We start from the raw sequence: 26,233 nt of genomic DNA, 5'->3' as shown, positions 1-26,233 counted from the left end.
AAGCCTTCCTGAAGACCACTGCAGAAATAATGCCAATCAGAAGCATGGGGCCATTCTCACTTTCGAAACAAAAGTGTAGCAAAGAACATCTGGAGAGACAGCACCCTACAACAAATAAGGGAAACATTTCCAGGAAGCCTGAAGAAGTTATCAGGAAAGTGATCCTAACGACTGCAGTATTAGTCCTGATGTTAAGAAAATGGATCTCTTCTTACTAGTATTACTTTCTAATCACATAAGCAACCATCAACCTACTTTTGCAATATGGAGATAAAGCAGTCCATAATCAACAACAGTAGTTGCTCTAATCAAAAACTGAAAAAGCATGACAACTGACGATGTAAACCAATTTGTTAATGAAACAGTTTAGTCCTTTATACATCTTCCTAATGCAAACTGTGCTTTTGAAATTTTAAAAACGTATTGGTAAACATCCTGAATACATACAGTGGATATAAAAATTGTACACACCCCTGTGAAAATGCCAGGTTTTTGTGATATAAAAAATGAGACCGCTACAAATCATTTCAAAACTTTCCCCACCTTTAATGTGACTTATAACCTGTGCAATTCAATTGAAAAACAAACAAATCTGTAGGGGAAAAAATATAAAACGTACAATAAGCTGGTTGCATAGCACCCTTAAACTAATACTTTGTTGAAGCACCTTTTGATTTAATTACAGCATTCAGTCTTCTTGGATAGGAGTCTATCAGCATAGCACATCTTGACTTGGCAATATTTGCCCACTCTTCCATGCAAAAGCATTCCAAATCTGTCAGATTGCGAGGGCATCGCTTGTCACAGCCCTCTTCAGATCACCCCACAAATCTTCTATTGGATTTAGGTCTGGACTCTGGCTGGGCCATTCCAAAAAATACAGTTTTGTACCTACCATAAATGTAGATGTTCGAGTGTATACACTGCTGCAGTCATTACACTTGGGTTATCCTGCTGTCAGGCGGTTCCCCAGTTGGCCTGAGTTCCAAAGTCTTGGTCCGGCGTCGGTTGCTGTCGCCTCCTCCCTGACGTCAGTGCGACAGGGGTATACAAGATGCAGCAGACGCCATTTTCTTCAGTTTTTCTTGCCCCAGATGTCAGGTGCCCCCAAATAGGTAGGCAATTCAAATTGCTAACAAAACATACATAAGAAAAGCAAACAACAACTTTCAGTTACCAGCAAATACTCCCCATAGGTAGTAAAGGGTAGAAGACATAGGTACGTACCAGCAAGTAAGAGGGGAAGGAAGGAGGGTAACCTGGACTGCAGCAGTGTATACACTCGAACATCTACATTTATGGTAGGTACAAAACTGTACTATGTTCATCATGTTATACTGCTGCAGTCATTACACTTGGGTAGAATCCCAAAGCTGAGGTAGGGTGGCTGGTTCTATAAGGCAATAGGGGTGGCTATAAGGCCCTGCAGCACTGCAGTGGCGAAGCCAGCTCTGGATTTAGAGTATAGAGGCAGATAGTAATGCTTGGTGAAGGTATGTACAGAACTCCAAGTTGCTGCTTCCAAAATATCCTTGGTAGGTACTCCTCTGAGGTAGGCAGTTGAAGTGGCTGTTGCCCTAGTGGAGTGAGATCTAATGCTGCTAGTTACAGGTTTCCCATGGTGTGTATAGCAGAAACGTATACAATGTCCTATCCATTTTGAAATAGTCTGTTTTGAAATGGCTTTTCCCTGTGCTCCTGCAGCATATGCTACCAATAATTGCTCAGATTTCCTGAAAGCTTTGGTTTTGTCCAAGTAGAAGCGTAACTGCCTGTGAATGTCCAAGGAATGCAGTAGTCTCTCCCCTTTATTCTGTGGTTTTGGATAAAAAGTTGGCAAATGAATAGTTTGGTTTAGAGCCACACTGGATGCCACCTTTGGCATAAATGTAGGGTTAGTTCTTAAAGATACCCTGTCCTGGAGGAAAGGTTCCACTGCCATTAGTGCCTGTAATTCTGAAACTCTTCGTGCTGATGTTACTGCCAGGAGCAGAGCAGTTTTCCAAGAGATATATTTTAATTCTGCTGTGTTAGCTGACTCAAAAGGAGGTAAAGTTATTTTTTCCAAAACAAAGTTGAGGTCCCAAGTAGGAGTAGGTGCTCTATGGGGCAGTCTTATGTTTTTAGCCCCTCTGAGGTACTGTCTTAGCAAGGGATTAGAGAAAATTGGTGGATCCATGTTGTAATGAGCAGAGATGGCAGAGGCATGGATCTTGATGGATGAGAAGGAGAGGCCTTTGTCCAGCATCTCAGTTAAATATTGTAGTATCTGAGGAATGTTTGGGACAAGAGGGTCAAGGCCGTGAGCCTGGTTCCAGGCACAGAATCTCTTCCATTTATCCGAATAGGCTTTCCTGGTACTAGGCCTTCTGGCCTCCAGAATGACATCCATAACAGCTTTGGAGAGCGGCATTGCTTGCTTGACTAGGTAATCTTCCATGCAGCTAGCTTTAAGGTCTTTAGCTGGCTGTGTAGTATCTGATTGTTGTGCTGAGTCAGCAGATGTGGGATTTGAGGCAGAATCCAGGGTGGGCCTTGTGCTAAGTTCTTTAAGATTGGGTACTAGCGCTGGCATGGCCAGTCTGGTGCAATCAGGATCATCTTTGGCTCTTCTTGCCTGGCTTTTATGAGTACCTTTGGCAGGAGAGGTAGTGGTGGGAAAGTGTATACTTGTAGGTTTTTCCAGCTGAATGAGAGGGCATCCACTTTCCATGCTTGTGGATGGTAACTCATTGTGCAGAACTTCTGTAACTGGCAGTTCATTGGGGATGCAAACAGATCTATGTCAGGGCTCCACCATTTCTGTGTTATCATTCTGAATATTTGTGGATTCAATTCCCATTCGTGGGGATCCATGATGTTTCTGCTTAAGTCGTCTGCCAGTGTGTTTTTCTCTCCTGACAGGAATTGTGCTTGCAGATGAACTTGATAGTTTAGAGCTGTGTTCCACAAGGTCATGGCTTGCCTGCAGAGGGGGTAGGAGTGAATGCCCCCTTGCTTGTTTATGTACCACATAAGTGTAGTGTTGTCCGTCTTTAGTAGTAGTTGTCCTGGATGCAGCAGGTCCTTGAAAGCTACAAGTGCACTTTGTACAGCTAGCATCTCTCTTTGATGTGAAGATGCCTTTGTTCTGCGGGCCACTTGCCCTAAATACAGTTGCCTGCCATGTGTGCTCCCCAGGCATAATCCGATGCATCTGTTGTCAGTGTTTGCCTGGCTGTGGGTTGAGTAAAAGGCTGTCCCTTGTTTAGGTGACAAGCTTGAGCCCACCAATGAAACACCTGCTGAAGGCAAGGAATTAGTGGTATAACGGTTTCCAAACTTTGACAGTGTTGAGACCATACATTCTTTAGATACCATTGTAGCTTCCTCATATGCAGTCTGGCATATGGAATTAGTAGTATGCAAGATGCGTGTAACCCAAGGCCTGCAGAATTTTTCTTGCAGGGTGCTGGGTCTTTGTTGTCATCAATTGAAAAGTAAAGTATTGAGTCAGTTGTCCTTGCTTGCCTGGTGTGAGGTAGGCCATCTGGGCCATTGTGTTCAAGCTGGCACCCAGGAACATTATCTCTTGTGAGGGCACTAGTTTTGATTTCTTTTCGTTTACTGTGTACCCCAGGCAACTTAACTTTTTTACAAACGCCAGATGCTTTAGAAGAATGTCCTTGCTCTCTGCTTGAATCAGGCAGTCGTCCAGGTATGGATAAATTTGAATTCCTTTCTGTCTGCAAAATGCAATTACTGGTGCCAGGCACTTTTTGTGAAGACCCTGGGCGCAGTAGATAAGCCAAAGGGCAGTGCAGAGAATTGATAGTGCATTGAACCTGCTATGAATAGGAGGCATCTTCTGCAGTTTTGTCTGATAGGGACATGCAGGTATGCCACCTTGAGGTCCAATGTCACGAGTCAAGCTTTCTTGCCCAGCATGAGAAGAAGCTGCTGTAGTGTCAACATTTTGAATTTCGGAACATCCAGGTAAGTGCTTAGAGAAGAAAGATCCAGAATGGGTCTCCAGGCTTTGACCTTTCTGGGAACCAGAAAGAGTCTTGAGTAAAATCCTTGTCCTTGCTCCTGTGGTGGTACCTTTTGAATAGCTCTCATATCCATGAGTGCTGTAATTTGTTTTTGAGCCTCTGCCCATTGATTTGGTGGCAGATTTGGCATTCCTTTTAACCTTGGCAGAGTGTGAAAGTGGAACTTGTAAGCTTGAGATAACAATGTTGAGAACCCATTTGTCTTTGGTGATCATATGCCAAATGTGATAGAAAAGTGCCAGTTTTCCTCCCAAGGGGGCTGCCAAGAGAGAGTTGTTTGGCAGCTGTAGTGGGAGGTCATTGGGGCTGCTTTTTATACGGTTGGGGCCTGTCTTCCCCTTCTTTCTGGCCTGATGCAACCCATTGTCGAGGCCTGTAACAACCTTGTGGTTGGACCTCTACCTCTTGGACGTCTGTATCTGTCCCTTTGAGGTCTGTCTGCAACTGGAAAGGACCAATTCTTAGTTGGCCAATTTCTGCTAAATCTAGGAGGCTGAACCTGTAAGAAATCCTTCACCTTTTGCATAGATTTTGCCTTATCCTCCATTTTCTTTAATACCTTTTCTGCCTTAACTCCAAATAACGCATCCTGCTGCAAAGGTGCATCCAATAATTTTGCTTTAACATGGTCTGGTAACGTATGTTCTTTTAACCAAGCATGTCCTCTAATGACAGAGCCTGTAACTGCTGCTCTACAGGAGGCCTCTAAAGAATCAAAACCACATTGCAACGTATGTTTTCCCACCTGTTCAGCTGCATGCAATAAATCCTGCATTTCTTTAAAAGTAAGAGGATCTGAATCGGGAAGCATTTTTTGTTTCAACGGAGACAGTAAAAACTGCTGATATTTTAGCATGTGAAACTGGCAATTTAAGGCTCTCGTTGCTAAAGTTGCAGACATATATCCTTTCTTTCCCCATCTGTCTAATGCTCTGGATTCTTGGCTGATGAGGCCTTCACCCCCCCTTTGGGTCCCCGAGAAATAGTTTCAGGGTCAGCAACAGGGCTTTTGTACAGAAACTTGTGCGAGTCAGGGACTCTGTAGTATCTGTCAGGTTTAACTGGGGCTGGAGGTAAGGAATCAGGATTTAAGCTGGATTCACTATACACATCATCCACAATATCTAACACTGGCGGAATAGCAAGGGGTCTGTGTTGAGGTAATAAAAGGAAGTCTCTGAGCCTTTTCTTGGATTCTGAGTAATCCTGGCCTTCCCAATGGAAATGCTCCCTCATGGTATGCAAAGTTTCCCCAAAGGAGTAGTCCTCAGGCGGAGAGGCTGATGGAATGGACTCCTCAGCATCAGAATCCTCATAAGGGGGTAAAGAATATCCTAGGTCTGAGGATGAATCTGAAGAGATGGACAACTGGTCGGACGAGTCATAGTCTGCATCCTGTCTAGGCCTTTTATCAGGAGGGAGATGGGACCCCCTGATCAGAGTGATTAGGTCTTCGGCCCTTTTGAGCATTTGTTTCTTAGGCATGGAGGCCTGTGCTGGAGAATGCTGTATTTGTTTCTTTGATTTTAAAGCTGGTTTAGACTTAGCAGGGGGTTTAATGCTTAACTGAGTAGGTCTGAAAACACCCTCTGAAGCTGCGGGCAGCTCAGCTACTCTGGATCCCTCTGAAGGGTTAGTTTCGGTAGGCTGAATAACTTGTGCGCCCGAAGGCCCAGCCATCTCCACGTGGGAGTCAGAGGCGGCCTGTGGTTCTACAGAAGCGGTCGTCAGGGGCTGCGAAGGCGCCTCGCTGAAAACCGGAGAACCGGCGACTGGCCTAGAAGTGGCTTCGTCGTCAGTTTTGGGCCTCGGATGCCTATCCTTGTCTTTGCACTTTTTATGTATTCTGGTCGGAAGTTCCGATGGCATGGTATAATTGAATTTTCTACCAAAATGATGTCGGGCAAAATCAAACCAACATTTAATAGAGCGCTTGTTAAACCTAGCACAAAACAGACAACCAGTGACGTCGTGGTCTGGGCCTAGGCATGGGATACAATAAGAATGGAAATCCTTATGAGGTATTTGCTTCCCACAAGAAATACAGTTATTAACTTTTACTGACATCAGTCTGAGGCAAGAAAAAGTCTCCCCAACGGGGTACTTAGCTTTGTAGAAGACTTTGGTTTTGGATTCGGAATGAAAATCTCAGGAGACGCCGACCAGCACTTGCGAACTGCTTTTGCTTCGGGCACCGCTCGGCAAGAAAGACCGAAGAAAATGGCGTCGGCTGCATCTTATATACCCCTGTCGCACTGACGTCAGGGAGGAGGCGACAGCAACCAACTCCGGACCAAGACTTTGGAACTCAGGCGACTGGGGAACCACCTGACGGCAGGATAACCCAAGTGTAATGACTGCAGCAGTGTAACACGATGAACATCTTTAATTTTCTTCTGGAGAAGCCATTTTTTTGTTGATTTGGATGTATGCTTGGGGCCATTGTTGTGTTGAAAGGTGAAATTCCTTTTCATCTTCAGCTTTCTAGCAGACACCTGAAGGTTTTGGGCCAAAAGTGACTGGTATCTGGAAATGTTCATAATTCCCTCCACATTGACTAAAGCCCCAGTTCCAGCTGAAGAAAAGCAACCCCAAAGCATGATACTGCTACCACCATGCTTCACCGTATGGATGGTGTTCTTTTGTTGATGCAAAGTGTTGTTTTTGCACCAAATGTACCTTTTGGAATTGTGGCCAAAAAGTTCAATCTTGGTCTCATCAGCCATAACACATTTCCCACATGCTTTTGGGAGACCTGATGTATTGTTTTACAAATGCTAGCTGGGCCTGTATGTTCTGTCTAAGGAAAGGCTTCCGTTTTGCAATCCTACCCCATAGTCCAGACATATGGAGAATACGGGAGATTGTTGTCACATGTAGTACACAACCAGTACTTGCCAAAAAGTCCTGCAGCTCCTTCAGTTTTGCTGTAGATCTCCTGAAGAGTTTTAGTCTCATATTTTCATTAATTTTGAAGGGACATCCAGTTCTTTGCAACGTCACTGTTATCCCATATTTTCTCCACTTTTTGATGACTCTCTTCACTGTGTTCCATGGTATAACCAATGTTGTGGAATTTTTTTTTGTACCATTCTCCTGACTGATACCTTTCAACATTGAGATCCCTTTGATGCCTTGTAAGTTCTCTGCAAACCATGGCTTTTGCTATAGCAGGCAACTGAGTAAATGTCAGGAAAATCATACTAGGACAGCTAAACTTTATTTGGGGTTAATCAGTCTCTCTCTAATTGATGGCAGGTGTGTACCCAAGAAAACTGAATGCTGTAATTAAATCAAAAGATGCTTCAACAAAGTATAAGTTTAAGGGTGTGCACACTTTATGCAACCAGCTTATTGTAGATTTTTTTATATTTTTTCCCCCAACAGATTTGTTTGTTTTTCAATTGAATTGTACAGGGTCACACTAAAGGTGGGAAAAGTTTTGAAATGATTTACTGTGGTCTCGTTTTTTAAATCACAAAAACCTGGCATTTTAACAAGGGTGTGTACACTTTTTATATCCACTGTATGCACTTCTAGGCAGATTATTCTTAAAAAATGAGCTCTGCAGCACTGTTGGACCAGCCATGTTAGAGAAAGACACAACAAGGAATCTCCCAAAGCAGACACCTACCAAACCCTCAGAAATAAATGCCCAATAATCATCAAGCAGGTCTAACAGAAAAACACACTAAACATTTCCATAACTCACCACAGTACTTCTTTAGAAAAGAGCAAATACTCATACAGATAAAACTAAATCAAGCTTAGACAAGCCACTAGGACTACATTCTCCTAGTGCAACAGCTGACCACCTTGAAAACTATTCCACAGCCATGTTAGATTTTCATGCCAGTACCAAACATTAGAAGCTAAACAAGAAGTTAAGGAAAAACTTTTTTGGACTAAAACTAGCTGGTGTTTTACTACTAAAAATAAAATAAAAAAAAAATAAAGTGCAGCACCAAACTTCAGAAGATAAACTGATACTTTATTACTCTCCCGGTCACTAGGCTTTACCTAAACAGAAGCAAGCATGAAGCAGCTGTTCCAGATACTTAGAAACTATCAAACTATTCCCACTACACAGAGGTGGCAACGTACAAAGACTGAAAACTACTGGCCCATCAGTAGCTTCAGCTCCTTTTGTCCTTTGGAGATGGCCACACATGAAAGCAAATTCTGTAACCTATGCATACTACAACACCCATCCAACATGATAGAGGATTTCCTGCCTACGTGGAAATCTGCATAAAGAGAGGTCAGGCAAAGACTCATGGTTCCTGCTGCTGACTAGTTTGTGGGTTAATCCACAGCTCCCCAAAGACTACCAAAGACTCTTTCCTCAGGAACTGTGACATCGCTGGTTGTAGTTCTAAAAGAGGGTTCTACCAGACTGCTAATGGTTCTTTCTGCTGTGTCTAATACCTAAACTGACATTAACTTCTCTGCCTCCAGGTAAAGGAGCACTGAGGTAATTAAAACTCTATAGCCACTGCAGTAAGAGTTCTTCCCTCATTTGGCATATTTAACAGATCTGCCTTTACCTCTGGTCAAAAAAAATGCATATAAGAGTCACACTGGTCTTCTGACCAAAATTAGTTAACTGAGCCATGTGTGACATTAAAAAGCAATCCCAGCCCCTTCATTTCTTGCAGAACTTCTGGCAGTATAAAAGGAATGTACAGCAACATTAGTCTGGTGGCAGAAGAAACAGCTGATAACTAGAACATAAGTTTGTCCTCAGCTAACCCATCTAACAATTATCAGACAGCCTTGTGCAATTCAGTCAGGTCCCACAAAATGCATGAGGTAATTTCTGTAGCTGTCCCGAAGAACTAAAATCAAACTGATTGACTTGGGTGTCTCAGAGATTTTAGGTTTGGGGTGGGAGCAGAGAATATGACAAGTCATTTCAAGAACAGGGGGCTACACTACCAGGCTTTTCCAAAGCTATGCTGGTACATCCCAAAGCATATCAATCAATGAAAGGATCACTCACCAAAAGGACTGGCGAGTAAACTGAATAGCCTACTGCAGCCCTCTCTACCAGGATGACACAAGGCTGGCAGGCCATCCCCTCTGGTGTACTATTTTGAAGGAGTTCCCAAACTTGGAATCTTTCTGTGTGTGGGGGGGGGGGGTCACACTTACTTAACCAGCAGCTACAAGTGACTCTGCAGAGGTGAGCCCAAGTGTTTCCTATTAAAATGGACCTTCCTCAGAACTTTCAGTGGAGTGGACCCAAACAAGGCAAAGATGCATACTTGGCACCTGAAGTCATGGAAGAGTTGCAACAAGACTGAAAGCCATTTAACACTGTTTAAAGAATGGCAGTGTGCAGGTGTCATGCATACACTTGTGCCACTCACAGATTTGATGTTGGTGCTGAACAAGAATAAGATGTCGTGATGGAACCAATATAATGCTGACTGCTAGCTTGGCATCAAGCTCTATATCGATGGCTGGCTCAGTGCCCAGATACCCAACACAGAGTACTATAGTATTAAGCAGATCAGAACTGAAACTGAGGTCAAAGAGTTCGGACACTGGCGAAGTCCAGGACCCATGTTTTGGCAGCAAAGTTGTCAATGACACTGACACTGAGGGGAGACTACATGGAAGAATCATCAACTTTGAGTGTGTGTTACAGGCAACAATTGCAGCTACAGGCACAAACAGAACTCCTGGCATTGACACTAATGCAAAAGGAGTTGGGACCAACAGAGAAAACTTTGGTGTTCTAAGTTTGAGGGTAGCCTGGAAGTCTTTTTTTTCTCCCCAAAAGAATTAATAGGAGAAGGGCACCACATATTTTTATCTAAGCCTTCAAAGTGATCACTCATAGCCAGCCTTAGGCATAGGCCAACTAGGCAGCCGCATAGGGCACCGGTCTAGCAGGGGCGCTTTCCCAGTATTTATTTGGTGTAGGTAGACCAGGATGGGGGCACCAGGTAGTGTGGAGTGGGGGTGCCATGGAGCCCTTTTGCCTAGGGCACCAGTTGACCTAGGGCCGCTCCGGCGATCAATTTGTCACAGTCTACCTCAGGCATAGCAGGAAGAAGTTTAATGCTGGGCACATGTATGCTTTACATGCAAAATAAGGGAAACCTCGCTGTGAGTCCTACATCAAACAAACTAGATATGGGTACTTAATTTAGAAATTTGACACAAAGAAGATGCAGACTTGTTTATTTTAACAGTACCTTTTTGAGAGACTCTTACAACAGTTTTAGAATTAGCCAAAGTAACTGGAAAGTACAAGGGAGAATGCTCCTGCTTAGGGAACATGTGCATTTTTTTCCCCCTAAGATTTCGAACCACCACTTAAGTCTTCAAGACCACTACTTCTGGGCTCGGTAGGGCTTGTTCACACATATAAAATGCTGCATAGTTCTACTTTTTAAAGACAGAACTTGTACACAGCCTACAAATTTCACACTTCAGAGCATCATGCTGCTCACCACGCAGCAGACACAGATTTCATGAGCATTTTGTGCAACAATTACCTTGTCACAGACACATTTCAAAAGAACTGTGCATTGTAAATATGATGGGTAAAGGCAAAAAGTGGGGCGAGAAAGAACAGTATTGTTTTTTCTATAATTTTTTTCTGAATAGCAGAAAGGCAGGATCAGGCCTAAAGAAAAGGTAAAAGAAAGGAAAACATTTTACTTGTATGGAAAATGGCAAAAATCCCTTGTTTCAGTAGATGATAAAAAAAACATTTAAAAGAAAAACAATGAATAAGTACTCCCAGAAAACATTTTCCTTGTATAGGGGTATGAAATGACAGCCCAAGGCCATTTTCTACACATCAAGCTGAAATTGCAACACATATCTAGGCATCATAGTGCATCACAGGCTATATGAGAGTCTTTGGCAGTCTGAGAAAAGTCTAATTTGCAGAGTAGACAATACACCTGATGGCATTAGTCCTGCTGTTACACATGATGGACCTCTTGACCACATCAAAGTATTTCCCCACTGGCAGTGATAGAAGCAACCAACAGCACTAGATGTTAATTCAAACTGGGCTTGTCACTTTACCAGTAAGACATGATATATGGAATCAAATGTTTTCATAAACTCCCAAAACAGAATGCTTGTACACTGGCCTCTGTTTAGGCTTCTTTTGAGAATTCAGAGCAGCACATCTTCAGTCCATCCTTCAGTAGCTATTTATTTACTTACTTACATTTGTTTACCGGGAAATTCCGACTGGACACGGTCCTTTTTCAGAGGAGGCCCAGGGAGAAAAGCTCCACAGAAAGACATGGTAGATGGTAAAACAATAACAATCAAGATATGTATACAGTACAGGGGATCATGACATGGAGAAATACAGGAGCAAATTAGGTACAATTGAGTAGTAAACTCTAATTAAAACACTGAGAAAGAAGTAAAACATAGTGCTACAAATTATCTACACAGTAACTAGATAATAATAGCCTAAATGAATAACTATATAATAATGATAGTAAATGTACTACAGTTCTCAAATGCATCAATTTTATTCTGCAAGAACACAAGATTTTACACTGCTCAGCCTTACATGCACCAAACTGGTGTCTTAAGTACATGACAGGCTGCATTGCATACCTTTCTGTACTAGCTACTCTTTGCAACAGCCTGGCAACTTGCATTCAGGCCACAAAACAGTGTTTCAGAAAAATCAGTGTTGTTCTCTGCTTCTACCTCCAACTACTCACAGATGCAAAATCAATACTGGCTCATCATTCTTTGACAACAACAATTTAGAGAGAACCAGGCATCATGGAAAAAGTACAGTTTTGTACCTACCATAAATGTAGATGTCCGATAGGTATGCATCTGCAGTCCTAACACATGGGTTGTCCTGCCTCAGGCAGCCCTTCGGTCGGCCGGATTCCAAAGTCTGGGTCTGGCCTCGGCTGATGTCGCACTTCACCCGACGTCATAGCTGCTGTTTATTGGGTATAAAGGCATCAGCCGACGCCATTTTCCTCAGTGTTTCTTGCCCCAGATGCCAGGTGCCCTCTAGGAAGGCTCAATTTGGATAAATGCACATAATTCCAAACAGTAGAGAGCAAACAATATAAAAATTTTTAAGTATATACATATATACAAACAAATACACCATAATAGATTCCCCCAGCTAGCTAAAAGAGGGGTAAATACCCTAGGAATACCACAGAGGGGAAGGAGGGTGGGTAATCCTGACTGCAGATGCATACCTATCGGACATCTACATTTATGGTAGGTACAAAACTGTACTATGTCCTTCAAGGATGCATCTGCAGTCCTAACATATGGGTAGAATACCATAGCCAAACTGGGGGAGGAGGCACTAAGATAAAGATGGTGTAGTTAAGATCCCTTGCAAAACAGCGGTTGCAAAACCTGCTCGGAATCTAGAATATAAGGGTAGATTATAATGCTTGGCAAATGTATGCATGGAGCTCCAAGTAGCAGCTTCTAAAATGTCCTTGGTAGCCACTCCTCGTAGGAAAGCTGTAGTGGTGGCTGTAGCTCTTGTGGAATGAGGTCTGATATTTTCAGGAGTTGTCTTTCCATGAAAAGAGTAGCAAAAACGAATGCAATTTCCTATCCATTTTGAGATGGTCTGTTTTGAAATTGCTTTTCCTTGCATTCCTGTTGCATATGCTACCAGGAGCTGGTCAGTTTTTCTGCTGGTCTTAGTTCTGTCCAGATAGTAGCGTAATTGTCTGTGCACATCCAAGGTGTGTAGCAGTCTTTCCCCCCTGTTCTGTGGGTTGGGGAAGAATGTAGGTAAATGAATCGCTTGGTTCAATGATACTCTGGAGACCACTTTTGGCATAAAGGTAGGGTTAGTTCTCAGAGACTCTGTCCTGATGGAAGATAAGGAAGGGTTGTACTGCCATTAATGCCTGTAACTCAGATACCCTTCTTGCTGAAGTGATTGCTAGCAGGAAAGCAGTTTTCCAAGACAAGAACTGTAATTCTGCTGTTGCTGCTGGTTCAAAAGGGGGAAGTGTTAACTTTTCCAGCACAAAGTTGAGATCCCATGTAGGTAAAGGTGGTTTCCTTGGAGGTTTTACACTTTTGATTCCTCTCAAGAACTGCCTGAGTAGAGGATGAGAGAAGACAGGAGGATCCATGTTGTATTCTGCTGAAATTGCTGATGCATGAATCTTAATGGAGGAGTAAGACAGGCCATTGTGGAACAGTTCTGCTAAATATTCCAGGATGTGTGCTATGTTTGCCAATGAGACATTTTCTCCCTTTGCTGCACTCCAAATGAGGTATCTTTTCCACTTTTCTGAATAAGTCTTCCTTGTGGAAGGTCTGCGTGCCTCCAGGATAATGTCCTTAACCCTCTGGGATAACCCTGGGTTATTTTGTTTTATGCAATATTCCAAGCAGCTAGCTGCAGTGTTTTCAAGTTTGGATGTAGGATCTTGTAGTTGTCCTGTGTTAGAAGCAAGGGACAGAGGTAGAGGCAATTCGTGTGTCCGAGACATGCTTCTAAGTAGCGGGTACCAATGTTGCCTCGGCCAGTCTGGAGCTATCAGGATTACCCTCGGCTGATCCTCTCTGATCTTCAGTAGAACCTTTGTACATCAAGGGAAGAGGTGGAAATGCATATGCTGTCAGGTTTTTCCAGCTGAAGGAAAGGGAGTCCACCCTCCAAGCAAGTGGGTGGTATGCTCTTGTGCAGAATTTCTTCAATTGGTGGTTGTGTGGGGAGGCGAACAGGTCTATCTCTGGTAGTCCCCATTTCTTTGTTATGGCTTTGAAGATATCTGGATGCAGCATCCATTTGTGAGCATCCGTGGTAGTTCTGCTTAAGGTGTCTGCTAGAGAATTTTCTTTTCCTGGTACAAATCTGGCCTGAAGTTGAATGTTGAGATTCAGGGCCACATTCCACAGGTCCATTGCCATCCGGCATAGAGGATATGAATGTGTACCTCCCTGTTTGTTGATGTACCACATGACTGTGGTATTGTCGGTCCTTATCAGCAGAAGACCCTGTTGAAGGAGTGGTCTGAATGCCTGGATCGCATGTTTCACTGCCAGCATCTCCTTTAGATTTATGTGTAGATTCAGCTGGTCTTGGGTCCATAGGCCTTGAATACACTTGTCCACCATGTGTGCCCCCATCCTAGGTCTGAGGCGTCCGTGGTGATGGTCTGGCTTGGATGAGGTTTGTGGAAAGGCAAGCCTCTGTTCAACTGACAGGCCTGAGCCCACCACAGGAATTCTTGCTTCAGGCATGGAATTATTGGAATCTGGGCTTCTAGACTGTGCTTGTGTTGAGACCATACATTCCTTAGGTACCATTGTAGCTTTCTCATATGCAGCCTGGCATGCGGAACCAATATTATGCATGATGCCATGTAGCCCAGGGCTTGCAGGACTTTCCTTGCAGTAAGCCGAGTTTGTGTTGTTAATGTCATGAAGTAGGCTGGTAGTTGCTTTTGTTTTTCTTCTGTGAGAAAAGCCATCTGAGCCGATGTATCCAGTTCTGCACCCAAGAAGGTTATCCTTTGGGATGGTACTAATCTTGACTTTTGCATGTTGACTGTGTATCCCAAGGCTTGCAACAGTTGTATGACATTTTCCAAATCTTTTGTTAATTTTGCCTTGTTGTCCGCTTGTATTAGGCAGTCGTCCAGGTATGGGTAAATTTGAATTCCCTGTAGCCTGCAATGAGCAATTACTGATGCCAGGCATTTCGTGAATACTCTGGGCGCAGTAGATAAGCCAAAAGGCAATGCTGAGAATTGATAATGCTCTGATCCTGCAAGAAATCTGAGGTGTCTTCTGCAATCTGGTCATATAGGGACGTGCAGGTATGCCTCCTTGAGATCTAGAGTCACCAGCCAAGACTCCTTGCCCAGCATGGGAAGAAGCTGCTGGAGGGTCAGTATTTTGAATTTTGGAACAATGAGGTATGTGTTCAGTGCGGACAAGTCTAGAATAGGTTTCCATTGATTTTCTTTTCTTGGTACAAGGAAAAGCCTGGAGTAAAATCCTTGGCCTTGTTCCATAGGTGGTACCTCTTCTATAGCTCTCATCCTTAGTAAGTTGTTGACTTGTCTTAGAGCGTCTGTTTTTTGGCTTGGTGGTAGGTTTGGCATTCCTCTCTTTTTTGGTAGAGTGTGGAAGTGAAACCTGTAGCCCTTGTCTATTGTTTGTAAAGTCCATTTGTCTCCTGTAATGTAATGCCAGTTGTCAGAGAATAAGGCTAACTTTCCGCCCAAGGGTGCTTCCAGTTGTTCCCTGGTAGGCGGAACTAGAGCCAAGTCATTGTGTCTGCCCTGTGGAAGTGGTTGTAGTTGAATCTGTGGCAGTACTTCTCTGGTTGGTAGGTTGCCACTGACGTCCCCTGTAGGCACCCCTAGATTGACCTCTGCCTCTGGGGCGTCTATTTCTGCCTCTCTGCGCTCTGGAGTTGTCTGGAAAGGACCAATTCTTCGAAGGCCAATTTCTGCTAAACCTCGGAGGTTGGACCTGTAAGAAATCCTTGACTGTTTAGACAGATTTTGCTTTTTCTTCCACCTTCTTTAGAACCTCCTGTGCAGGGGAGCCAAACAAACTTTGTTTATCCATGGGAGCATCTAGGAGTTTTGACGTAACATGGTCTGGTAAGGATTGTTCTTTTAACCAGGCATGCCTTCGAATCACTGTTCCAGTCATAGCTGATCTAAAGGAAGCCTCCAGTGCATCATAGCCACATTTTAAGAAATGGTTACTGACCTGCTGAGAGTTATGTGCCAAATCCTGAAGGGACTTGCGGTCTAAAGGTTCAGGAGAAGACAGTTTTTTGTTTATCTGGTCTAACAAAAATTCCTGGTACTGAATCATGTGAAATTGACAGTTCAAGGCCCTGGCCGAAAGAGTAGCAGAAGTATAAACCTTTTTACCCCATCTCTCTAATGCTCTAGATTCCTTTTCAGAGGGAAGAGGGTTTTTGGCAGAGGCAGCTGCCACACCTTTAGGGCCCTGTGAAATGGTTTCAGGGTCTGCAACAGGAGCCTTATACAAGTGGTAGTGCGTGTCCGGGACCCTGTAATATCTGTCAGGCTTGGCAGGGGCCGGAGGAAGAGAATCAGGGGCAGTACAGGCATCATTATATGCATCAACAACTGTTAGTACTGGCGGAATGGCTAAAGGCCTATGCTGTGGTAAGTGTAAAAAGGTCCTTAGCCTTTTCCTTGAATCTGAAAAATCCTGGCCCTGCCATTGGAAGTGTTCCCTCATAGCATGCAAGGTTTCCCCAAAGGAAAATTCTTCAGGAGGGGAAGCAGAAGGAATGGAATCTTCTGCATCAGAATCCTCATAAGGAGAATATGGGCCTTCGTGAGGGTCTGAATTGTCTGAGTCATCCGAGGAATAGTCTGTAGAGACAGGTTCTGTGGGGTTCAGTCCTAGGCCTCTTGTCTGGAGGGGGCTGAGAGGCCCTGTCTGGGTGAGGTTGGGATCCCCTGATCAAAGAAATGAGATCCTCAGCCAAGCTGAGCATTTGGGAGCTAGAGGTAGGCCTATGTGAAGGAGTTTTTGCAGGTAAGGCCTTAGAAGATTTAGCTGCTTTAGCCCTGGCAAAAGCCTTGATAGACATAGAAGCAGGGGGTCTAGCAGCCCCACGTGCAGGGGTAGAAATGTCTAAAGGAATAGTGTCCGACTATCCTGGGCGCCTGCTTCTGTAGCAGTAAATTCAGTAGCAGATTCAGCCATGCTCTGTGAGGCCTCGGCTATCGGAGGCATGCTTTCGGCCGAAGAAAGAACCGGGGGCTCGGTTTCAGCCGAAACCGAGACACTCGCGGTTGGCCTAACCGTGGTTTCAGCTGAAACCGCGGGCCGCGAGTGTCGGTCCTTTTCCTTACGCTTTTTAGCTAATTGAGTAGTCGGAGTCTCCGACGGCATTTTGTATGCAAAAGCAGGACCAAAAAACTCCTCTGCAAACTCCGACCGACGTCTAAGTGTCCGTCGGTTGAAGGAAGCACAGGCTAGACAAGCTGATACGTCGTGGTCTGTGCCTAAGCAAGGAAGGCAGTAAGAGTGGAAATCCTTATGAGGTATTTGTTTCCCACAAGTTAAACAATTATTTACTTTGTCTGACATCGGCTGAGGCAAGAAAGAGTCCCCAACGGGGTACTTAGCTTTTTAGAAGTCTTCGGTAGTGGAAATCTCTGGATCTGACCGACCGGCACTTGCGAACAGCTTCTGCTTCGGGCACCGCGCGGCAAGAAAGACTGAGGAAAATGGCGTCGGCTGATGCCTTTATACCCAATAAACAGCAGCTATGACGTCGGGTGAAGTGCAACATCAGCCGAGGCCAGACCCAGACTTTGGAATCCGGCCGACCGAAGGGCTGCCTGAGGCAGGACAACCCATATGTTAGGACTGCAGATGCATCCTTGAAGGACATCAGCAATAGCTCTGCATGTCAGAAGAAAATCTAAATCCACCTCCCTCTGAGATCCCACTACTAAAGTTCAGATTTTCTGGATAAAACTGTGACAAACCCATTTACTTAGGGCATGCTCTGTGCTTCCATCAAGTTTCTGTTCTTACTTGTACATCACTACTCTTTTGCTTCAAGCCATTTAGACTTTTCTACATGACTGAAACTATCTTGCTGAGGCTTTCACCTACTTATTTCTTTAGCAGCAGTATGCTGAAACATAAGATTAACTGTATATTGTGTATAACTGCAGCTGCTACTTTAGATCAAAAAGATATCCTCCAGACTAGCTGACTCACCTAGTTAAATGAAAAATGATAAATTACTTACTGGCAGCAGGCACTATAAGGAGATAGACTCCTTCCAACGTTGCTTCCACAGGCTGAACATAAATGTTCTTCCATGGGATTTTCAACTCTAGTTTACCTGAAACAAAAACAAAAAAAAAACAAATTAATGACAATTTTCCAGGTATGTGTACATCATGTTAAAACATTTGTCTTGTTTACAGTCCTGAATACACTGGATACCTTGTCTAAAGCATGTTTACAATTATGCACAATGTATTTTATTTTCAGTCGAGCCTAAACACAGACCATTGCTCTTTAATCTAGATTTACCACATAACAGCAGGTTATAAATTAACTGCACCATATGGCAGATCTACTGGTGCAGGAGCAGAGATAGCTTGCTTCTAGTGTATCTTTTTTTCTCCTAATTTCAAATTACATAGGAATCCAGTTTTAAAATAAAAAAAAAATAGAAAAAGAAAACTCTTGCCCTCTTTTGGAGCACATCTGTGAGGTAAATGTAATAGGCAAATAATTACCCAGCAGCTTCCCATTAAAATCAATGGATGATTTAACCCAGATGAGAGGTTGTGCTATTTATTAGCACAAATTCTTAAATCTACCCAATAAATACAGTAACATGGATAGCCAGTCTATGTGATGCTACTATTATGCACTGTAAATACCTGCAAATCGGTTGCTAAGAGCACCCAATCATAGTGGTTTCTCAGTAATCTTTATCTGTATGTCTGGAAACAGATAGGAACCGAAAAAGCATACAAAGTATAGTTATGTAAGATCTTACTGCAATAGTAGACATCCTAGTTCTCACTGTAGCAGTAGTCTACCATCATACCAAAGCCTTTACATTACTCTGGCATTATACATCAGGTGTATGCTCCTCATGGAAGCATAAGGTGGCGCTTGAAAACACAATTGTCTCAGAACTGAAGTGCCCCAGGAGAACCAGAGCAACCCCAGAAACACAAGGGCATGGACATCCAGGAAGGCAAAGAAAAGGAGAGAAAAAAAAAATCCACTGATCAGAAGGATCGCAGAAAGGAAAAAGAAAAGGCAGGAGGGTGAGACCGAACACTGCAGTAGTGAGACGTAGGACATCTACTATTATAGTAAGATTTTACACAACTGTACTATGTCCTTCCTCATCACTTATCAGTATCCAGACCCTTGAAAAAAAGCTTCAGATGAGGCTATATAAGCACTAGTAGACTGAGCTCAGAACAAAGCTGAAAGCTGCTATTTGCCATGAAAGGAATAACAGAAAGAAATTGCCTTAGAAGTCTAGGAGGAGATGGTTTGCCAATATTTTCTGATGCCTTTGGTCTTTACCAGGTAAAATCTAAGCAGACTATGTAAAGCCAAGGTGTGTAGCACCTTCACACTAGCAGATTGATTCAGGGGCAAATCATTAACCACCCTGGGCATAAAGGAAGGGTCAGTTTAAGTTCCGACACCTTATTGGCATAAGTAAGATACACTAACAACACAACATTCCAAGTGCAATGAAGAAAAGGTGGTCTCAAAAGGGGAAAGTGAGTTCTTCAAGAACAAAATGAAGGTCCCAAGGAGAAGGAACAGTCTTTCTCAGAGGCCTGATATGAAGGATGTCTTTAAGGAACTGTTTGACTTCAAAACTAAAAGCCAAAGGAGACTGCAAAGGCAGACAAACAGAAACTGCTGACAAATGAAAATTAACAGAAGAATACACTACATTGATCAATTTACACAGATAAGAAAGGACCATTGGGAACACCACAGAAAAGAGGAGTGTCTTGGCCTTGCTTGAGACACCAAAAAGAAAACCTCTTCCATTTAGCCACATAAGACTTTCTAGAAGTGGGTTTTCTGGCCTCCTGCACTACCCAGAGCACATACTCAAAAAACTGGTGCTTGAAGAGAATTAAAACCCTATCATACAAAGTGTCAGCTGAATCGGTAACAAGCGAGGGTGAATGAGAGACCCTTTGTCTTGTATGAGAAGATCCATGCAGTGAGGTTACTTGTGATGATTGTCTCTGGCCAGATGAAAAAAGGGGGAATCGGTGCTGTCTGGGCCAAAAGGGAGGCATCTGCAAGATTTTGGGGAAGTCCCTCATGGTCTTGTGCAGTACCCTGGAAAAAGGCAGACAGACATACAGGAATATTCCCGTCCAAGAAAAAGACAGGGGGGCCACTTTCAAAGTCAAAGAACATAGAACCTGAACATAACTGAGGAAGCTGTCTGTTCAGAGGGGAGGCAAAAAGATCTACTTGAGGAGTATTCCATCAATGTACAATGTCCAGAAATACCTCCCTGTGAAGCATCCATTCATGAGGCTGTGTCTTCAACCTGCTCAGAGAGACTGCCTCTAGGTTGTGCTCTGAAGAACTAGATGATGGTGGATAGCAAAATCCCATGCCTGAAGGGCTGGTCTGAAAAGAAGGCAAGACTATGTGCACCCCTTTTGTTGAGGTACCACGTGACGGTGGTGTTTTTCTGTGAAAACCTTTAGAAGATCTGGGGGCAAAAAATGAAAAGCCTGAAGAGCCAAAATAAGAGCCCTCATCTACTTGATGTTGATATAATCTGAAATCTGATGAAACAGCCAGAGACCCTGAACTTTCAGATTGTTGGTAGAGGCTCCCCATCCATTGTCAGAAACATCTGTGCACAACTCTTGGAAAGAGAGGGTCCTGAAAAGGCAGACCTGCATTATTTTTCCACAAACAATTTAATTGAATTATCACTTGTGACATAGGCAAATTTACATTCATATGAAAGTAACCACACTATAAAGTACAGTTTTGTACCTACCATAAATGTAGATGTCCGATAAATATGCAACTGCAGTCATAACATATGGGTTGTCCTGCCTCAGGCAGCCCTCGGTCGGCCGAATTCTAAAGTCTGGGCCCGGCGTCGGCTGGTGTCGCCTCCTCTCCGACGTCACAACGGCTGGAGTATAAAGGCATCGGCCGACGCCATCTTCTTCAGTGTTTCTTGCCCCAGATGCCAGGTGCCCTCTTAGAAAGGCTAAATTTGGTAAATGGATAAAAATAATCCCAAGCATGCACAACAGTAATAAACAGATACACCATAGGAGATACCCCCAGCTGAAGGAAAAAGGGGTAGGGACCCAAAAAGAAGGATACAGAGGGGTAGGAGGGTGGGAAAATCCGACTGCAATATCTATCGGCCATCTACATTTATGGTAGGTACAAAACTGTACTACGTCCTTCAAGAATGCAACTGCAGTCATAACATATGGGTTGAATACCATAGCCAAGCTGGGGGTGGATGGAACTATGATAAGGATGGTGTAGCTAAAATCCCCTGCAGGACTGCCGAAGCAAAGCCTGCTCGGGATCTGGAGTATAAGGGCAGGTTGTAGTGCTTGGTAAATGTATGCACGCAGCTCCATGTAGCAGCCTCTAAAATGTCCTTTGTTGCCACTCCTCTTAGGAAAGCTGTGGAAGTGACTATAGCTCTGGTGGAATGTGGCCTAATATTGGCTGGCACACCTTTTCCATGGAAGGAATAGCAAAATCTGATGCAATGTCCAATCCATTTTGAAATTGTTTGCTTGGAGATTGCTTTTCCTTGTACTCCAGCAGCATAGGCTACAAACAGCTGGTCAGACCTTCTGGTGGCCTTAGTTCTGTCCAAGTAGTAGCGTAGTTGTCTGTGTATGTCCAAAGTATGCAGTAGTTTTTCCCCCTTATTTTGAGGATTGGGGAAGAATGTAGGTAGATGAATAGCTTGATTTAGAGACACCCTGGAAATTACTTTTGGCATGAATGTAGGATTGGTTCTTAGAGAGACTCTGTCTTGATGAAAAATGAGGAAGGGGGGCATTGCCATGAGTGCCTGTATCTCCGAAACTCTTCTTGCAGAGGTGACTGCCAATAAGAAGGCCGTCTTCCATGACAGGAATTGCATTTCTGAGGTTGCTGCTGGCTCAAATGGAGGAAGAGTTGGTTTTTCCAACATGTAGTTGAGGTCCCATGCAGGTACTGGCTGTTTTCTGGGAGGTTTGATATTCTTTATCCCTCTTAGAAACTGTCTTAGCAGAGGATGCGAAAACACTGGAGGGTCACAGTTGTATTTTGCTGAGATTGCTGAGGCATGAATCTTTATTGAGGAGTATGCGAGTCCAGTATGAAATAGTTCTGCCAAGTATTCTAATATCTGAGGTATATTCAGTAATGCTGTGTCCTGACCCCTGTTGGCATTCCAGATACTGAATCTCTTCCACTTGGCTGAATAGGTTTTTCTGGTGGAAGGTCTGCGTGCTTCCAGCAAGATCTCTTGAACAGATTTGGAAAGAGAGTTAGGTGCTGAAGTCATGGTAGCCTCCAGGCTGTCAGATGCAATGTTTTCAGGTCTTGACGTACAGTCCTGTAATTGTGTTGAGTTAGGAGCAGGGGCCATAGGGTCAGAGGCCATGGTTTGGTCCGAGTTATGGTCAATAGCAATGGGTACCAGTGTCGCCTTGGCCAGTCTGGAGCTATCAAGATGCCTGTTGGTTGTTCTGCTTTGATCTTCAGTATCACCTTGGTCAGCAGAGGCAGGGGAGGGAATGCATAAATTTTTAGAGAATTCCAGCTGAAGGAGAGAGCATCCGTTTTCCAAGCTAGAGGGTGGTGAGTCCTTGTGCAGAACTTTTCCAGGTGATGATTTAAGTGGGAAGCAAAAAGATCTACGTCCGGTCTTCCCCATGTCCTTGCCAGTTGAGAGAAAATGTGAGGGTGCAGCATCCATTCGTGTGGGTCCATGAAATTTCTGCTCAGATTGTCCGCCAGTACATTGTCCTTGCCTGGTACAAACTGGGATTGTAAATGTATCTTCAGGCTCAGGGATTTTTCCCAGAGAAGCATTGTTAGTCCGCAGAGGGGATAAGAATGAGTGCCTCCCTGCTTGTTTATGTACCACATGACAGTGGTGTTGTCTGTCCTTATTAGCAAATGTCCGTTTTAGTGATTTTTCGAAAGTCTCAATGGCATGCATCACTGCCAACATCTCCTTTTGGTTTATGTGCAGATGTCTTTCCTTTGGCGTCCAAAGACCATGAATGCATCTGCCCTCCATGTGCGCCCCCCATCCATGGTCTGAGGCGTCTGTTATCATTTGGTCTGCTTGAGGTCTGTTGAAAGACATGCCTTCGTTTAATTGACTGGCTTGAGCCCACCATAGAAATTCCTTCTGCAGACATGGAATAAGTGGGATTATGTCCTCTAGGCTGTTGTTGTGTTGAGACCATAAGTTTTTTAAATACCACTGCAGCTTTCTCATATGAAGTCTTGCCAAAGGTATCAGAAGGATGCAAGATGCCATGAAACCCAGGGCCTGCAGGATTTTCCTTGCAGTCAGGTGGGAAAGCTTTGCTAGGCCTTTGAAGTACTCTGGTAAATGCTGCTGTTTTTTCCTCTGTGAGGTAGGCCATTTGGTTTTCCGTGTCCAGTTTGGCTCCTAGGAATATAATTTGTTGGGATGGTAGTAAGTTTGACTTCTGAATGTTGACTGTGTATCCCAAGGCCTGCAGTAGATGCATGACATAGTCCAAATTCCCTTTTAAGGTTTGTTTGTTGTCTGCTTGTATGAGGCAGTCGTCCAAGTAGGGGTATATTTGAATCCCCTGCAGTCTGCAGTGTGCCACTACTGATGCCAGGCATTTCGTGAACACTCTGGGCGCAGTAGATAAGCCAAACGGCAATGCTGAGATTTGATAATGCTCTGCCCTGCAAGAAATCTGAGGTATCTTATGCAGCTTTGTCTGACTGGGACATGCAGGTATGCCTACTTGAGGTCCAGAGTGACCAGCCAAGACCCCTTGCCCAACATGGGAAGAAGTTGCTGCAACATCAGCATTTTGAACTTTGGCACAATGAGGAAAGTGTTTAGAGTTGACAAGTCCAGTATGGGTCTCCATTTGTTTTCTTTTCTTGGAACAAGGAACAGTCTTGAATAACATTCCTGGCCTTGCTCCTGAGGAGGAACCCTTTCTATTGCTTTTATACTTAATAGCTTGGAAACTTGAGTGAGTGCCTCTGCCCTTTGATGATGTGGCAGGTTTGGCATGCCTTGTTTTATTGGTAATGTGTGGAAGTGGAATCTGTAACCTTTGTCTATCAAATCCAGAATCCAATTGTCCTTGGTTAAGATATGCCAGTTTTGCGAGAATAAGGCTAATTTTCCGCCCAAAGGTGCTTCTCTTTGAACCTTTGTAGGCGGTACAAAAGTCAAGTCATTGTGATTGTCCTTGTGGTGCAGCTGAACTGTCTGCGCCACTTCTTTGATTTGGAGGTTGCCATTGGCGGCCCCTGTAAGATCCTCGGTATTGCCCTCTACCTCGGGCACGTCTGCTTTTTCCCCTTTGAAACTTGTCAGAGCCGGGGAAGGACCAATTCTTGGAGGGCCAGTTTCTGCTGAATCTGGGTGGCTGAAAGTACAGTTTTGTACCTACCATAAATGTAGATGTCCGAGAGGTATGCATCTGCAGTCCTAACAAATGGGTTGTCCTGGCCTCAGGAAGCCCTTCGGTCGGCCGGATTCCAAAGTCTGGGTCTGGCCTCGGCTGGAGTCGCACTTCACCCGACGTCATAGCTGCAGTTCTTCGGGTATAAAGGCATCAGCCGACGCAATTTTCCTCAGTGTTTCTTGCCCCAGATGCCAGATGCCCTCTAGGAAGGCTAAATTTGGATAAATGCAAATGTTTCCAAACAACAGAGAGCAAATAGAAATAAACATGTATGTACATATATACAAACAAATACACCATAATAGATTCCCCCAGCTAGCTACAAGATGGGCAAATACCCTAGGAGTACCACAGAGGGGAAGGAGGGTGGGTAATCCTGACTGCAGATGCATACCTCTCGGACATCTACATTTATGGTAGGTACAAAACTGTACTATGTCCTTCAAGGATGCATCTGCAGTCCTAACAAATGGGTAGAATACCATAGCCAAACTGGGGGAGGAGGCCCTAACAAGATTATGGTGTAGTTAAGATCCCTTGCAACACAGCAGTGGCAAAACCTGCTCGGGATCTGGAGTATAAGGGTAGATTATAATGCTTGGCAAATGTATGCACGGAGCTCCAAGTAGCAGCCTCTAAAATGTCTTTGTAGCCACTCGTAAAAAGGCTGTAGTAGTGGCTGTAGCCCTTGTGGAGTGAGGTCTGATATTTTCTGGAGTTGCCTTTCCATGATAAGAATTACAAAATCTAATGCAATTTCCTATCCATTTAGAGATTGTCTGTTTTGAAATTGCTTTTCCTTCCATTCCTGTGGCATATGCTACCAGAAGCTGGTCAGTTTTTCTATTGTTCTTGGTTCTGTCCAGGTAGTAGCGCAATTGCCTATGCACATCCAAGGTATGCAGCAGTCTTTCTCCCCTGTTCTGTGGGTTGGGGAAGAATGTAGGTAGGTGGATTGCTTGGTTTAAAGATACCCTGGAGACCACCTTTGGCATAAAGGTAGGATTAGTTCTCATGGACACTCTATCCTGATGGAAGATAAGGAAGGGTTGCACTGCCATTAATGCCTGTAGTTCAGAAACCCTTCTTGCTGAAGTGATTGCAAGCAGGAAAGCATTTTTCCATGATAAGTACTGTAATTCTGCTGTTGCTGCTGGTTCAAAAGGGGGGGGGGTGGAGTGTCAACTTTTCTAGCACAAAGTTCAAGTCCCATGTAGGCAATGGTGGTTTTACATTTTTGATTCCTCTCAGAAACTGCCTGAGTAGAGGATGAGAGAAGACTGGAGGATCCATGTTGTATTCTGCTGAAATAGCTGACGCATGAATCTTAATGGAAGAGTAAGACAGGCCATTGTGGAAAAGCTCTGCTAAGTATTCCAGGATGTTAGCTATGTTTACCAGTGCTACATTTTGCCCTTTTGCTGCACTCCAAAAGAGAAATCTTTTCCATTTCGCTGAGTAAGTTTTTCTTGTTGAGGGTCTGCGAGCTTCCAAGATAATGTCTTTAACCCTTTGAGATAAATCTGGGTTATTTTGTCTTATGCAATGCTTCAAGCAGCTAGCTGCAGTGTTTTCAGGTTCGGATGCAGGGTTTTGAAGTTGTTCTGTGTTAGCAGTAAAGGAAACAGGGGTAGAGGCCATGCGAGTTCCCGAGACATACTCCTCAGTAGTGGGTACCAGTGCTGTCTCGGCCAGTCTGGAGCTATCAGGATGATCCTTGGGTGGTCTTCTTTGATCTTCAACAGCACCTTGTGCATCAAAGGAAGAGGTGGGAATGCATATGCTGTCAGGTTTTTCCAACTGAAAGATAGGGAGTCCACCTTCCAAGCAAGTGGGTGGTATGTCCTTGTGCAGAATTTTTCAATTGGTGATTGTGTGGGGATGCGAATAAGTCTATTTCTGGTAGTCCCCATTTCCTTGTGATGGATTTGAAGATGTCTGGATGCAGCATCCATTCGTGGGCATCCGTGGTAGTCCTGCTTAAGATGTCTGCTAGTA

General features: G+C 44.0%; 1 protein-coding gene across 2 annotated transcripts in view; it reads right to left on the bottom strand.

Annotated features, from left to right (window-relative positions):
* The window catches only part of VPS13A (vacuolar protein sorting 13 homolog A), a 4,910,496-nt gene that overhangs the window by 4,669,577 nt on the left and 214,686 nt on the right, over positions 1 to 26,233 (bottom strand). For both annotated transcript variants that reach the window (XM_044060868.1, XM_044060869.1), the window contains exon 4: positions 17,797 to 17,892. In XM_044060868.1, the coding sequence (XP_043916803.1) occupies positions 17,797 to 17,892 (96 nt within the window). The remainder of the gene's footprint in view (positions 1 to 17,796; positions 17,893 to 26,233) is intronic.

Source organism: Protopterus annectens, chromosome 2.part0 (genome assembly GCF_019279795.1).
Source record: "Protopterus annectens isolate FY-2018-M chromosome 2.part0, PAN1.0, whole genome shotgun sequence".
NCBI lineage: Eukaryota > Metazoa > Chordata > Ceratodontiformes > Protopteridae > Protopterus > Protopterus annectens.
Note: the sequence above shows the minus strand (reverse complement) of the source record. Positions and strands in the feature narration are given on the sequence as shown.